Source organism: Candida metapsilosis (assembly GCF_017655625.1).
Source record: "Candida metapsilosis strain BP57 chromosome Unknown scaffold2, whole genome shotgun sequence".
Classification (NCBI taxonomy): domain Eukaryota; kingdom Fungi; phylum Ascomycota; class Pichiomycetes; order Serinales; family Debaryomycetaceae; genus Lodderomyces; species Lodderomyces metapsilosis.
Window position 1 is genome coordinate 1967688 of NW_027138160.1, and position 15870 is coordinate 1983557.

Here is a 15870-nt window from a genome sequence, read left to right on the forward strand (position 1 = left end):
AATGTTGCTAAGGCTACTGTCTCGATCGCTTTCAACGACTCTGTATCTACGAAACGTCACATCCACAACTTCATTCACACCCAACTATGCCTTTCACAATGAGTTTCCTGATACTACTGATAAGCAAGTGGTATCAAAGAGTATATCCGATGAGTCTCAGATAATCAAGCTTTCACAAATTATTGATATCCCAGCAGCTTCTGAACCAATACCTAAACGTAAATTGCCAAAACCAAGAAATATCATAAGTATAGCTGACTACTTTTCAGGCAATTCACATCATTTACACCATGTATTCTATTCAAATCTAATACATGCAAAGACGAAAAAGGCTGCTAAAGTTGAGAATAAGAAATTTATCGATTTAAGGATTATAAAGATGACTAGTGGGTCTGGAGGTAATGGAGCTGTTTCATTTTTCCGTGATAATTTAACAACTTCTGGTCCACCTGATGGTGGTGATGGTGGTAGTGGTGGAAACATTTACATCAACGTGGTAGACCGAAATTTAAATTCGTTACACTATTTACAAAAGCGGTATGTTGCCAAACTGGGCTCACCTGGTAAGGGAGGACAATTGGATGGTAAAAATGGTGACGATGTCATTATTGATATACCATTAGGTACAGTTATACGATGGATACCTGATCCAACGATTTTTAAAAAATATGTGTCTAAAAAGGAAGGTGATTCATTGAATGATGTGTATATGGAGCTTGAGTTGGATATGAACCATGACAAGAATAACGTTCAATTGAATCGTCATGGGTATAAGCCAGGTGAAGGGTGGATATTTAAAGAGCATGATGAGGAGTATTACCAACTGCGGGATTTCTTTCAGGAGCTAAATGATAAAGTAACTAAATACGACGAAGAGATTGAGTTTGAAGAACAACAACAAGATCAGTTTCCTATAATTGGCATGGATTGTGACAAAGTCACAACAAAACCTTTATTGCTTTTACATGGAGGTAAAGGTGGGTTAGGCAACATGCATTTCCTCACTTCAAATGTTCGTAATCCACGATTTTGTAAAATTGGTCGGCCAGGAATCACAGCTCATTTCTTACTTGAGCTCAAGCTTATAGCAGATTTGGGACTTGTTGGTTTACCAAATGCCGGAAAATCAAGTTTGTTACGTGCTATATCGAGGGCAAAACCAAGAGTGGGTCATTGGGAATTTACAACCTTGCAGCCAACTATAGGTACAATTCAACATCGTATCGATTCTGATCCATTTACAGTTGCTGATATTCCTGGAATAATTAAAGGTGCATCGGAAAATAAAGGTATGGGATTGGATTTCCTTCGTCATATTGAGAGATCAGGAGGGTTGGTTTTCGTTGTATCTTTAGAATCTGCAGACCCTGTGAAAGATTTGCAAGTTTTGATTGATGAGGTTGGTTTCAAACGAATGAAGGATAAAAAAGTATTGATTGTTGCTACAAAAGCTGACTTGAGTAATGAAGGTGAAAACTATCAATCTTTGAAGAAGTTTATAGAGACTAAGCATCAACTGTGGAAAATTGTTCCAGTTTGTGCGCCCAGAGGAGAGAATGTTGACCGTTGTTTAGAGTTCATGGGTGAGGTTGCTCGCAAGTGAAGCGAATAGTTGTAAATAGAGAGAATAAAAAGAAGATAGGCCTAGCGTCTACTGTAGTTGTCTTCGATATCCGCTTTCGGTAATTTCATGGAAGCTTTTCTAAGCCACAATAAAGAAGGAATTTTTGTTTTAGTTAGGCGAATTCTTTTTAACATACTCTGCATACCAAATGTGTCAAAGGGAAGTGTAGTCCTAAATTTGCTTTCATTGACTGGTGAAATACATCAAGAGAACAATTGAAAACAGCGAATTATCTCTAGTAAAAGCGTCGGTATTTGGTTTACTAATAGTGTTACTTGGTGTAGACTAAAGGATATTGTGAAGAAAGGGAAGATGTACAGATGTCAGTGGTTATGCAGGGTGATTAAATAGCAATCAAAGAAAAAAAATTGATGAAAAATTGGGCATGGCATAAAGCAACGGATTTCCTTTTAGTTATGACCGATGCAAATCGTAATTTATATGAAATACGATCACTTTGTGCCAAGTTTTTATTTGGAATGGCAAACAACAACAATTTATGTACAATGCAGTAGAAAACTCACACATTTAGTGGCTTTTATGACTCCCACATATGAATAGTTTTTTAATATGTAGTAATGACCTACAGTCTTGGGCTTACCTAAGCGCTATCTTGTCTCATAAGAAGGGTCTGGAAACACCCTACCATTCCTGATATAATAAATTATTCTATTCCCTATATTACACAATGCATAGAGCCGAGTCAAATTCAATACCCGCATCATCCAAATGTCCATTTGGTTATTTTCTTCTTTTTTGTACCATTTGTGGAAAATTAAAAGAATAACCAGTCTCTTCTAGAAATGGAAGCAAAGCAAAGCAATCGTAAAAGTTTAAATTTCTTTTGCTTTTTGCCTTGTGTTATGTGTATGGTGGTTTATTTGTATTTTTAAAGCGGGGCACATCCAAAGTACCCGCCTTGTGGTGAGACAATCCAATGTGGCTAGAGAAAAAACTGAAACCGATAGAGAACAAAGCACAAGAAAGTGGAGAGAGAAGAGAATTTTCACGGCGTCAGTGGCTATTGCTCAAACCCGAAACCCGTGGGTTACAGACACATTAAATTCAACGGAAACAAATATTATCAAATTTGCTTGATAAATTAAGAAAGCTGCTCTAACGTAAGCTTTTTTAAAATTTGCGTCTAAGCAGTGACTTCATGACCTCTTTAGAAAACCTTATAGGTTCGTTGTATAAGAAAAAAAAAAACATGTGTTGAAGAAAGATTTAAATGTAAAAAGTTTGTATTGCTCGGTATTGTTAAAAACCCTAAGGCGGGCTGTTTAAAAGAAAGAAAAAGAATATATTAATGCATCATCATCCATCTAACACAATAGACTACTTCTTCTTCTTCTGTTTGTGATTCTATAGATCATTTGTATGCAGTATTGCTAACCTTAATAGAAAGAAAGGCGCCAGATGCATATTTGACTATTATTTTTAGTGAAAACTCACAAAACCCACTTCTAAGACTTTCTTCTTTTATAAGGCACACACGCTAAACTAAAATAGCAAAATATCACAAAGACTAACGAAAATAATATGACAGAAGAAGAAAATGAAGACGAAGAAGAATTTATTGTCTCTTATAAAACAAATTCAATAATTCCCAATTTTTTTAACTTTTCTTCGAAACATTCTGCTTTCTTTTCAAATTCCAAGTGGTTTGATTATATGAGGATTTCATAACATACTAAAGAGCAAATTACTACAATAAAATCACCAATCACTTAATGAGACGACCCACTTTTTTTGCTGCACCTTCATAAATAAATTCACACACCACTTTAACTTTTCATCAGCTATATACGCGCTTAATTATTAGCAGCCAGTCGTCAAATAAGAAAGTGATATTTTTTACACTGTTTTTGGTAACCATGGGTCAACCAGTAATTTCTCGTCAATCTTCGTCACTACCCGAGGCCTCATTACCAGGTACGCCGGTTAAAGCACTCGCAAAAAGTTGGCACAGTACGTCCGATTACTTTTCAGTTAAACCACAACTATCTATCGAAATATCTGAAGAGCTACGCTCAACCAAGAGCAACCCAAGTGGAAGCAGTGATGAAGAACACACTGGTGACAGCGATTATGATGATGATAATGAAAGTGACGGTGTCAGTGATGTAATGGAATCTTTTGATCTAATCTCGTTGAAAGACGAACAGATGTTCTACAGTCCCATAACACCACTTGACTCTTCAGCTGTACCGTCAAAATCAAACTCACTACTACGGAAAAGCTCAATTTTACGCCCCACCTCACAAGATATACAACAAGTGGAATCAATGATTGAATCTATGGAAGTCAAGGAACGACATCAAGCAGCAGCAGTATTAGCATCAGCATCATCATCATCTGTTAAAGCTAAATCTACTTCATCAAAGTTCAACTTATCAATGCCAAATTTGCATGCATACAACTTTCTTATTGTCGATGATAATGTAATCAATCTCAAGATACTAAATCGTATTTTAATCAAATTATATCCCAAAGCATCCATTGTTCAAGCCCAAGATTCAACTTTAGTTGAGGCCATTGTGTCGAAACAATCATTTGATGCAATTTTCATTGATATTGAAATGCCACAAGTTACAGGTTTAGACATTGCCAATATTATCCGTAAAGATGTTCAATTTGACACCACTAGTTTGATTGCCGTCACAACAAGAAACTCACCACAAGATCTTCAATTGTTTAAACGAGTCGGTATTGATCACACATTTGGCAAACCATTAAACTACAAATTGGATTTCATGGCTGACATTATTGACAGTATAATGGCACAACGCAAAGATGTAACAAATCCACAAACGAGGAATCCGTCTACTACATCTAAATCTACTTGTGCAACTGCAACATCTGCAATGACTACAAATACGTCATCTATGGACTTTCTCGATTTGACTGCTTTGCATTCGGTTAGCTCTATTTCATCAACTGATTCATACACTTTATTTGAATCTAAGAGTTGAAAGAAAAAAACCACTTTCAAATTATGTTCATTTTTCGTTCCCTGTTGTTATTATTCATTCATATTATAGACTTTCTGAGAGTAACTGGTTCTCCGATTCACTTACTGTTGGTTTTTTTTTTTGCATTCTTTTTACTTTCAATTCATGGCAATATTTTTTAACGAAGCGTTTAATGATACGACTACGACCGATGGTGATGGATAGAAAAGACGGGTTTATAGTTTTATAGAAAATCCAACTTTGCTTTTGCATCCTAGTATAATAAAGTGGTTGTAGGACAGTTCAGGAGTCATAGACGGATGCGTTATCTTTGTCTTTGACTATTTTCCTGGCAATGGGATCTTTCGTATATATATCCTTGCATTGCAGACCTGTTTCTGGCCCTTGATTGAAGCCATATGAATGGGCTAATGTTAGAGAAAGGAGTGACTATGTGACTACATGCTACACTCAGTCATTGTGGAGAATTTGTATCAAGTTTCGCCATATTTCAAAACCGTCGAATACCCTTGCATCAACATGCAGTAAAATAAAAGGAGCCTCTCCCCCCTAATAATAATACAACTTTGAAAGTATAAAGTTCGTATTAGTTGCATCTTGGTCTTTTTTGAGGCGATTTTAACGCTTTGCATGGAAGCTCTTTTCACTCTTTGTGCAATGTTTTCATTTCACATGTTTCTTATTTCGAGGCGGGATTGTCGATTTTTAGTGTTTATTTATTTGCGTAAAACCCAAAAATGAATGAGCCTATCGCCAAGGAAATAGGAACTTTAAAAGACTAAAAGAAGATCAAAGAATCCACACGTGGGATGACCAAAACGTTTTCGAAAGTCATTTGTTTCCACTGGAGAAACCTGGAGTAATTCGAAGAAAAATGTTGCTTTCTGTGTCGTCTTTAATTGTTTTTGTTGGGCGAAATTTTCAGGGCGACGATGTGAGCCGACAGACACAAGGCGAAAAGAGTTTTCCTCGTGTTTTGTGCGACGAAAAAAGGGGCCGACCCGCCTTAAGAAAAAAAATTTGTTATACAGATGGATGAGATCATTAGTTTTGCATGACATTCTCAAGCTGATCTAGTCGAACGACTCATTCAAAGTACTCTCTTTCCTTGTTTCGGAGTTGAGTTCTCCTATAATTAGCCAGAGTAGAATTGTTTGTATCAGAAGTATTCTTCTGGACTGTGTCAATAAAGAATTCGAAAAAGATTCGTCTGTGCCTATGATGATGCATTATGCACTCTGCACATAATAAAATTGGTTTTGGCTCTCTACGCAAAGGTTACACTCGCCTACTAAACATTGTAGAGAAGTATCGTCTACTACTTGCGGAACCATACTTGGAGAATCTGTTCACCGACGATGTATCAATTAGGAGGTGAAGAGGTTTTCTCTCCAAGTGCAGCTTATCAGAGGGGTTATCATGTATTGATTTTCCGACATCAAAATGGCAGTGCCCCTACGTTGCGCGTCGCTCTACAGATATGATCAGATACTCAGGTTCACCTTTACTCAGGGGCAAAAGATGGTTTTATCAATTTGCATCTGATAACTTAAAAGAACACAAAAGTGAATCGATCTCCACAGTTTTTGTTCAACAAATTCCTTGAGGTTTCGACAAACTTTCTTCAACTGCAACTCTTTCTACAAATTGCTCTACACTCAATCACAGTCTCTCGTAATGGCAACATTATACACAGCAGAAACAGGAAATGGTAGAAAGCCATTGATTCTTGTCAAATTACTCAATGCGCCCGTCAAAATACATCTTTTCAATTGACCATCACAGGAGATGAAAAGTGAGAAATACTTGAAATTGAATCCCAACGGGTTAATCCCAACCTTTGTCGACGAAGAAGTGGGAAGTGTTTTCGAAAGTAATGCCATATTAGAATACATTGCATCCAAGTATGATAAAGAAGGTAAATTCAGTTACAAGGAACAAGATGATCCCAAATTGTATTGGCATCAAAAGGAATGGTTATACTTCCAAGCAACTCAATTTGCATCCCATACTTTATCTAGAGGAGTTTACTATAATCAAATGAAACCCAACGATGAGTTCACCAGGGAGCATGTCTTGCACAATTTCACCAAGTTGTATGATGTCATTGAAGGACAATTGACTGAAAATGGAACTGGCTGGTTAATTGGAGATAAATTCACCATTGTTGATATTGCCTTTGCCACTGGTAATCATAGACGTATTGAAGCCTTTGCTGGAACTGATTATGAAATTGAGGATTTTGATGAGAAATATCCCAAAGTTGTGAAATGGTATGAAAACGTATTGGCTGTTGATGGGGTTAAAGATGTACTTAATTGAGTAGATCTGTAGTTGCATATAGCCAATTGAATGCGTACTGCCATGTTTCCTCTTTTTGCTAAAATCACGTCATTTGTAGATCCTCCCTCTTTTGTGTATTTCGGCCGAAACTTATCGACAAACGATTTTTCAAAAATCTCCCACAAATAAAAATTCCCACATCCATCAATGAACACCGACCAGGCATACTACGGGAGAGGCTTCAAGAAATCAATTTCAGATACCCATTCATGGAGAACTGTTGATAACTCATCTAAATTCATCACGTCGGTACTACAACCAAATTTTAAAGTCTTGGATGTAGGTAGTGGTCCGGGATCTATTACTCTTGATTTAGCAAAAAATTATCTCACTAAGGGAGGATCGGTTATTGGAGTTGAACCAACGCAGGAACTAATTGACACAGCAAATAAATTAAAGGAATCTACTGAACCTCAATTGGACAATGTCAAATTTCAATTAGGATCAATTTATGAGTTACCATTTGAAGATAATACATTTGATTTGGTGCATTCTCATCAAGTTGTTATTCACTTGCAAGACCCAATTAAAGGGTTGCAAGAACTTGCAAGGGTAACGAAACCAGGTGGTTACGTTGCTGTAAAAGATGCCGATTTAGATTCAATAATTACATCCCCAGAAAAGTACACCATCTTGAAGGAATACTATGTGCAAAAAGCCAAGAATGCCACTTCAACTGATAGAAAAGCTGGTCGAAGATTGAGAGAAAAGGCTATAAAAGCAGGGTATAAACCTGAGAATATATCCACTTCTCAATCCTACTGGTTGCTAGCTGATGATCATGCTCGTAAGAAACAATGGGCAGAACTAGCTATAAATAGAATTAAAAATGGTGGAGAAATCTTGTTTCCAACAGATGCCAAAAAGAATGAGGAAATGTGTAATGAAGCAATTGCGAAATGGCATGAATGGGTGGATGATGAAGCATCTCTATTCAGCATCTCCCATTTTGAGATAATTTACAAGAAACTTTGATGGGCTTAAAACTGTATAGGCTTGAATGTACCATTCTCTACAGTTAGGTGAGAAATTTTCGTAGATGTTCGGTGGCTTCAGAGCCAGCATTATCAGAACGGTTGGTTAGAGTCCATGTAAAATTAACTACATGTTGGTGACATAGGAGGATCATGTGTTTATACTGCAGCTGGAACTGTATTATCAGGTGAAAACTTTGAGTTAGAATAATGCTCGGTTCGCTAGCTGAATACGGTAATTTCTCGGTAGCTTCCTGAAAATGGTAATCTCACCGAACAAAGCTTTCGCGCGAGATCAAAATCGACAACACGATATAAATGGACGTCAATGTACCTTAGACAGTCCGCTTCTGATTCAAATATCATTGACAATTATCACTAAACAATGACAAGCGACCAAGCATATTACGCCAAAGGATTTAAAAAAGCTGTATCAGATACCCATGCTTGGAGAACTGTTGAAAATTCAACCAAATTCATCACCTCGGTTCTTAAGCCCGATTTCAAAGTTTTGGACGTTGGATGTGGTCCAGGTCTGATTACGGTTGATTTAGCACAAAATTATCTTAGTGAGAAAGGATCAGTAATTGGAGTTGAACCAACTCAAGAATTGATTGACGCTGCTAATGAGTTGAAAGCTTCAGTGACTCCTCCTTTGAACAATGTGAAATTCCAATTGGGTTCAATTTATGAATTGCCATTTGATGACAACAGCTTTGACTTGGTGTTTGCACACCAAGTAATTATTCATTTACAAGACCCTGTTAAAGGTTTACAGGAACTTGCTAGAGTGACTAAGCCAGGTGGATATGTTGCCGTTAAAGATGCCGATCTGGACTCAAATATTATTTCTCCAGAAAAGTACACCATCTTGAAGGAATATTCTGCACAGAAAGCCAAGAATGCCACTTCAACTGATAGAAAAGCTGGTCGAAGATTGAGAGAAAAAGCTATAAAAGCGGGATATCAACCTGAGAATATAACCACTTCTCAATCGTACTGGTTGCTAGCTGATGATCATGCTCGTAAGAAACAATGGGCAGAACTAGCTATAAATAGAATTAAAAATGGTGGAGAAATCTTGTTTCCAACAGATGCCAAAAAGAATGAGGAAATGTGTAATGAAGCAATTGCGAAATGGCATGAATGGGTGGATGATGAAACATCCCTATTCAACATCTCCCATTTTGAGATAATTTACAAGAAACTTTGATGGAATAAACTGTATAGGCTTGAATCATTCTCTACAGTTAAATGAGAAATTTTCGTAGATGTTCGGTAACTTCTCTAAAACGGTAATTGCACCGAACTAATTTTCAAGCCGAGAACAGAGTCGGTATGATTAGAACGGTTGATTAGAGTCCATGTAAACTTAGCTACATATAGAAATAGTATACTATTGGTGACATAGGAGGATCATGTGTTTATACTGCAGCTGGAACTGCATTATCAGGTGAAAACTTTGAGTTAGAATAATGCTCGGTTCGCTAGCTGAATACGGTAATTTCTCGGTAGCTTCCTGAAAATGGTAATCTCACCGAACAAAGCTTTCGCGCGAGATCAAAATCGACAACACGATATAAATAGACGTCAATGTACCTTAGACGGTCCGCTTCTGATTCAAATACCATTGACAATTATCACTAAACAATGACAAACGATCAAGTATATTACGCCAAAGGATTTAAAAAAGCTGTATCAGATACCCATGCTTGGAGAACTGTTGAAAATTCAACCAAATTCATCACCTCGGTTCTTAAGCCTGATTTCAAAGTTTTGGATGTTGGATGTGGTCCAGGTCTGATTACGGTTGATTTAGCACAAAATTATCTTAGTGAGAAAGGATCAGTAATTGGAGTTGAACCAACTCAAGGATTGATTGACGCTGCTAATGAGTTGAAAGCTTCAGTGACTCCCCCTTTGAACAATGTGAAATTCCAATTGGGATCAATTTATGAATTGCCATTTGATGACAACAGCTTTGACTTGGTGTTTGCGCACCAAGTAATTATTCATTTACAAGACCCAATCAAAGGGTTACAAGAACTTGCAAGGGTAACGAAACCAGGTGGATATGTTGCAGTAAAAGATGCCGATTTGGACTCAATTATTGCTTCGCCAGAAAAGTATGAATTACTTAGAGATTATTTCGTTATTAAGGCCAAGAATGCAATCTCAACTGATGTAAAAGCAGGAAGAACATTGCGCGAAAAAGCCATCAAGGCCGGCTACAAGTCTGATAATATCACAACTTCCAAATCGTACTGGTTGTTGGCTGATGATGTTGAAGCTAAGAAAAAATGGGTTGAAATGACAGTAAATAGAATCAAAAATGGAGGAGAGATCATTTATCCAAATGATGAAAAGAAAAACGATGAAATTAGCAAGCAAGTCATTTCCAAATGGGAAGAATGGGTCAAAGATGAAGCTTCCTTATTCAATATTTCCCATTTTGAGATTGTGTATAAGAAGTAAATAAAATTGTCTTCGTTTAAAAAAGCCGCGCACGAAACTTTTTCGATTCTCGATTCACTCTTTACCTCACCCATGACTGAAGTATCACCATCATCAAAAAAAGTGGATGAGTTTCTATCCAGCCTTTCAGAGTTGTCTCAAGAAAGACTCAGAGAGGATCGTCAAAGACAAAGAAAGTTGCAGCGTAATATTGATGAATTGGCGTCGAGACTGAATAGCACTTCACCAGTCAAGAGTGAGAGCAATTATCGATCGTCTAGTCTGAGATCGCTGTACCAGATATCAGCTCCGGATCTTAGGTTTAATAGATCAAAATCCGTGAAAGAGGATGATGTTGCCCCTCCATTGCCAAGAAGGCGAGACGAGGATGAAGAAGATGAACCTCCTGCTTTACCTCGTAGGTCCAGAATTGATGAGGAGACTCCACCAACGTTACCGGAGCGAAAGTATCAGGATTCTATCGGGCTATTACATCCGGTAGCTAGAAAGGAGCCGCCAGCAAAACCAATAAAACCAGAAAAGTCAATGCCGATTGTGCATAAAACGGAGGTGATCCTGCACTCTAGAGACACTGGACCTGTTGAACATAGATCCTTTCGGGACATAGAGGACATGATCAAGTCTGGAAAAGCAAGCACAAAGACTCTTGAAAGTGCATCAGCTGAATTACCAACTCCCAAACCGAAACCAAAGCCCGCCAAACCTGACTGGCTCTCTTCACTATCATCATCAAAGTCAACTGTATATACGAAACAGTCACCTTCATCACCACCATCAGCAATAACTCCTAACAAGTCAAAGCCAACCAGTTGGATAGATAGCGCTGTAAGCAAATCACCAGAATCAAAACCCAAGACGAAGGTGCCTCTTATTAAGCCAAGCAAGCCTAAGCATTTGGAATTGCATCATGCAAACGCACCGGAACCTGAATTTATGGCAAAGTTTCTGCAATTGAAGAAGCCATCTGAAGAAAAGAAAGTCCCACCTGTGGTGAAACCCAAACCTAAGATCAAATCGGCAAATGACGATCCCCCAGCTGAATTTCAAGCAAAGTTCAACTCAATTGCTAGATCAACCCCAATAAATCCAAGAGAAAAGACAATCAATTACGAGGAAAAAGATTCTTTTGAGCTTAGGTCAAAGTTGCAGAAAATGTCGCCTAGTAAACCAGAGAAACCCAAATACGATAGGTCAACTTATGAGCAAAAGGATAGTGAAGAGTTGCGAGCACAGTTGAGCAAAATGGCTCATAAAAAGCCACCAAAAAAGCCTCTAAAAAAGGCAGCCACAGAAACAATTAACTTACTGCACAAGGAATCAACTCCTGACCAAGCTCCCGAAGATTTAACCTTTGAAAACAAACTTGGGGCACTTTTATCACGAGGACCTCCGTTGGCCAAAGCTCTGACATTTCCTCAAACTAAAGCGGTTAGTAAAAAAAGCAGTCTGCAGGATGTCAAAACTTTAACTCACTCTACAAAGAGTAGAGCTAAAGGGCCAAAACGGAAGTTGCCTAAAAGTATGCAAAGTGTTTCAAAGAGTAAGAATGTGCCTGATTCAAAGCCCTCTAAGGACTCTACAGTTGACAACGAGACCGAGCCGAGGCCGCTTGAAGATGACGCACCAATTGTAAAGAAACCACCTCCTATCAAACAAAAGCCAAAGGATATCAAAGTCAAGCCGAGAGTAATTAGTGGAGAATTGTTTATTTAATAGAAAGTTATGTACGATCAGCACCAGGTGTCCAATTCTTCTAATATTTTATCAGTTAGCACTCTCACTGTGTTGTAAAACAAGTTTTTGTGGTTTGTCTTGTCCTTTATTGCTTTGAAATGCGCAAGTAAACTATCTTGTAGAACCAATTGGCGCTGTGCTGTTGTTAATTCTTCACTGGTGGGTACCTTCATATCAACGTCACCTTCATTCGAGTTTCCATCGTCAATACTTCTATCAGCGTCATCATTGAAAATTGAGGAGTAATGGTATTCCAATGTGCATGCAAAGGAGTTGTCGCCATCCTTATCCCCAGTGTTCGTATCTGATGTCTTGTTCAATTCTTGCTTCCAGTACTCTGCATCATCTCCACTTTCAATCGAATCTAAAATCAGCATCGATATCAACAAGTTGATAAAAAGTTTGCTATTTTCATCCTTTGTTTCTTGAAAAGTGTACAGCTCTTGAATCATGTAAATTACTGTCTCTTGCTTGTTTTTCAAAAGAAGATCATAGTGAGAAAATTTTGAACTATACTTGACTTTTTCCCAAACGTTTTCAATTGTCTTTCTTTCATCCTTGTAATGGATGAGTTGCGTTACTCTATCATCATCAATAACTTTGAGGATATCATTTCCACATATATTCATAATAAGTCTTGACATTGGATTTGTATCAGGATCAACGTTTGGTTTGATCAACTCTGAAATCACCTGCTTATATAATGTCGAGTTTTTGTTATCTCTAACCATCCATTTTAAAAGACAAGCAGTAACTGGGAAAAGAAATGGTTGAGATAAGTAATCTAACCCGTTACAAAGTACCTTCATAGTGATTTTACCCAACTTTGTTGCCATTATTGCTTGTTTATATACAATGGCCATCAACTTATAAATCTGCTTAATGCTTAAGCTCTTCATCAACTCATCTGAAAGCCCATCATTTGAATCGTCGAAAAGTGCATTGATCCATTCCGTCACCAAATTATTGTAATTTCCAATGATTATTAAATCGTCTTCATCTTTTTCCAATGGAGTGTTGTTTGTAAGATTATCGCCTAATCGGTAGTAAAAGTTGTTTAAGAATCCAATGGCATATGAATTGAGATCGATTTTTGACAAGTCAATGTGGAAAACTTCAACAATCAATAAGATACTGAGAACAGCAACTCCACAATACGAATAAGCGTCTTGAAATTCGTCATCTTGTCCAATAGAAAATGTTTCAAAGTCAACATAATCTATCAATATATGCAACAATGACATGTTGGTATGGAATAGAATGACGTTCACCATTTCAACATTGTTCATGAGAGCGAGCAATAACCGATTCAACTTCTCCAATTGCTTTGTGCGTACAAACTCTCTCATGCTGTCCAATATTATTTCACTTACAACTTTTTGAGACCCCTTTTTAGGCAATTCGGATATGAAACTTACCAATCCACTTTCTTCAAACGAACTAAACTCTGGATCAGAATTGAGTAAAGCTTGTAGCTTTTTCGTATCGGGTTCTTCTTTAGGTGCCAACAACTGCCTAATATCATTTGTAATAACCAACTGCTCAACATCCACGCCTAGCTCCTGCAAAATTGGTGGCACTCTCGTCAGTATGAAGTTTCCGACATTAAACAAATGAAACCCTTTCACATTTAAAGGAAACAGCAGCAACAACACCTGTGCTACTTTCTCATTTTCTTGGTTCATGATACAAGTTTTGAAGTGACGTAAAAATGTGTGGCAATCTGCATAGAGTTGTAACTTGCTAAAGTCTTGTGTTATTTGATAGATCCAAAAACTTCTCTTCACTTCAAGATATGTATCAAGCTTATTCGTCACATCAAGTGAGACTCCAGCTTCTGGTGTATCTTCCATACGCTCAGAGTCTATCAACTTCAAGTCAGCCAAATGATTCAATTGATCTGTTGATAATACACCTCTAGTGGTCTGCTGTAAGTCGTATCCAGTTTGCTTTATCAATTTGAACAATTCAATAATCTCACCGGAAAAGCTGCTTTTCATAATACCTAATAAATGTACCAACTCATTGACAACGTCAGATGCGGGTGTGCTACTGTGTAAATAACCAGATGCATATCTTATAAACTCTAGGTAAACGAAATCCTGACAATTGTACTCTCTTCTCACCTCTTGTAAATACCTCACTTGGGTTCCATCTGAAACTTTACCCAAATTAGACCAGAACTGATGGCAATTGGTTGTTGAACTTGTTGCCCAATCTACGAAAAGGCGAATTTGCTCATCATTGAGTGGCGATTGAAATATTCGTAGAATCTCATCATCAGTAATAGGCGTGCATAAAGCCAGCAAGAGAATAAATGACTTATGTGGTAGCTTTTTCTCTGGTGCCTCTTTAAGTAATTCAAGGAGTTTGTACATTGAGATGGAGTGTTGAACGTACCACTTGCCAAATTGCTTCAGAGAAAAAACGTGAAATATGCGAGACTCGCTACCGAATTTGATACCAAAAGAGGAACAAACCTAATAATAATATATTAAAAATGATGCTATTTAATCAAATGCCATTGACTTCTTGATCTCAGCAATTGCCCTACCTGGGTTCAACCCTTTAGGACAAGTTTTGGCACAGTTCATAATGGTGTGACATCTATACAAGGACATGGAGTTTTGCAACATGGCTTTTCTCTTGGCACTAGCTTGATCTCTAGAATCAATCAACCATCTGTAGGCTTGCATCAAAACTGCTGGACCGAGGTATTGTTGTTGGTTCCACCAGTATGAAGGACAAGAAGTTGAACAACAAGCACACAAGATACATTCATACAAACCATCCAACTTGGCTCTGTCGGCAATACTTTGTAAATTTTCCCTTCCATCAGCTGGCTGGTCTTCTCTTTGCAAATATGGTTCAATAGACTTGTATTGCTTGTAGAAGTGGGTTAAATCTGGCACCAAGTCTCTAACAACAAACATATGTGGCAAAGGATAGATCTTGGTATCTTTTGAGGTATCAGTATCTATACGGCATAAGCAAGCCAAAGTATTTCTACCACCAATGTTCATAGCACATGATCCACAGATACCTTCACGACAGGATCTTCTGAAAGTAAGAGTGGCATCCTCCTCGTTCTTGATTTTCAAAAGAGCATCCAAAACCATGGGACCACACTTGTTCAAGTCGACTTCGTATTCCTTCATTTTAGGTTGTACGTCTGGAGTATCTGGGTTCCATCTGTAAATTTGAAACTTCTTGAGTCTTGGGGTTTTTTCTTCGGCGACAGTGGCCAAACCTCTGATTGATCTACGGAGACACGATCTGAACATGACTTTATGAATGAATAAATATGGTTTTAGAAAGAAACGGGTTGAACTGGTGGACTCTGGAGTAATGAAAATAGTTCGCTTTTTTTTTCCTCTTCTAAAATTACCGTTTAGTGCGTAAAGTTCCGGGTCATACTTAATGGAAAATAAAAAAAAAGAAAAGACCAAATTTAGTGCGAGTGTTACAAATTACAGTTTTTCTATTGGCTGATGGATTTCACGCGCATATGAAAGAAAACAGTGGGAATATGATATGCTTTGAAGACAACGGTTTCTTGCAAAAGTGGTTGCTTGTGGATAAGAGACTGTGTGCTGTTTGCATTGACGACTTTGCTGCTTACTCTAAGGTTAGACTGTTCTTTGTTTGTTTTCGCTTAAGCCCCACAAAATAAAGTGGCAAAATCTGGGGTATAGTGCTTTACCTCCTAAAAATTGAAGAGCACAAGCAAAGCAGTACTTTTTTG

General features: G+C 37.7%; 9 protein-coding genes across 9 annotated transcripts; 7 read left to right on the plus strand and 2 right to left on the minus strand. All coding sequences in view use genetic code 12, as the record gives it.

Annotated features, from left to right (window-relative positions):
* Position 1: 1 nt before the first annotated feature.
* Positions 2-1603, plus strand: MTG2 (putative GTPase; the record flags this gene model as incomplete). The annotated part of the gene is made up of 1 exon (XM_067691186.1): positions 2-1603. The coding sequence occupies one exon, from the start codon at positions 2-4 to the stop codon at positions 1601-1603; it is 1602 nt and encodes a 533-aa protein (XP_067549576.1).
* A 1898-nt stretch (positions 1604-3501) lies between these two features.
* On the plus strand, positions 3502-4599 carry SRR1 (Srr1p; the record flags this gene model as incomplete). The annotated part of the gene is made up of 1 exon (XM_067691187.1): positions 3502-4599. The coding sequence occupies one exon, from the start codon at positions 3502-3504 to the stop codon at positions 4597-4599; it is 1098 nt and encodes a 365-aa protein (XP_067549577.1).
* Positions 4600-6387: 1788 nt separating this feature from the next.
* GST3 (Gst3p) lies at positions 6388-6921 on the plus strand (the record flags this gene model as incomplete). The annotated part of the gene is made up of 1 exon (XM_067691188.1): positions 6388-6921. One exon carries the CDS (start codon positions 6388-6390, stop codon positions 6919-6921), a length of 534 nt encoding a protein of 177 aa, XP_067549578.1.
* Positions 6922-7089: 168 nt separating this feature from the next.
* On the plus strand, positions 7090-7917 carry I9W82_002344 (uncharacterized protein; the record flags this gene model as incomplete). Its single annotated transcript, XM_067691189.1, has 1 exon — positions 7090-7917. One exon carries the CDS (start codon positions 7090-7092, stop codon positions 7915-7917), a length of 828 nt encoding a protein of 275 aa, XP_067549579.1.
* A 384-nt stretch (positions 7918-8301) lies between these two features.
* On the plus strand, positions 8302-9129 carry I9W82_002345 (class I SAM-dependent methyltransferase; the record flags this gene model as incomplete). Its single annotated transcript, XM_067691190.1, has 1 exon — positions 8302-9129. The coding sequence occupies one exon, from the start codon at positions 8302-8304 to the stop codon at positions 9127-9129; it is 828 nt and encodes a 275-aa protein (XP_067549580.1).
* Positions 9130-9566: 437 nt separating this feature from the next.
* On the plus strand, positions 9567-10391 carry I9W82_002346 (uncharacterized protein; the record flags this gene model as incomplete). The annotated part of the gene is made up of 1 exon (XM_067691191.1): positions 9567-10391. The coding sequence occupies one exon, from the start codon at positions 9567-9569 to the stop codon at positions 10389-10391; it is 825 nt and encodes a 274-aa protein (XP_067549581.1).
* Positions 10392-10463: 72 nt separating this feature from the next.
* Positions 10464-12104, plus strand: I9W82_002347 (uncharacterized protein; the record flags this gene model as incomplete). The annotated part of the gene is made up of 1 exon (XM_067691192.1): positions 10464-12104. The coding sequence occupies one exon, from the start codon at positions 10464-10466 to the stop codon at positions 12102-12104; it is 1641 nt and encodes a 546-aa protein (XP_067549582.1).
* A 17-nt stretch (positions 12105-12121) lies between these two features.
* On the minus strand, positions 12122-14503 carry MED5 (Med5p; the record flags this gene model as incomplete). The annotated part of the gene is made up of 1 exon (XM_067691193.1): positions 12122-14503. One exon carries the CDS (start codon positions 14501-14503, stop codon positions 12122-12124), a length of 2382 nt encoding a protein of 793 aa, XP_067549583.1.
* Positions 14504-14635: 132 nt separating this feature from the next.
* SDH2 (succinate dehydrogenase iron-sulfur protein subunit) lies at positions 14636-15409 on the minus strand (the record flags this gene model as incomplete). Its single annotated transcript, XM_067691194.1, has 1 exon — positions 14636-15409. One exon carries the CDS (start codon positions 15407-15409, stop codon positions 14636-14638), a length of 774 nt encoding a protein of 257 aa, XP_067549584.1.
* Positions 15410-15870: the final 461 nt, after the last annotated feature.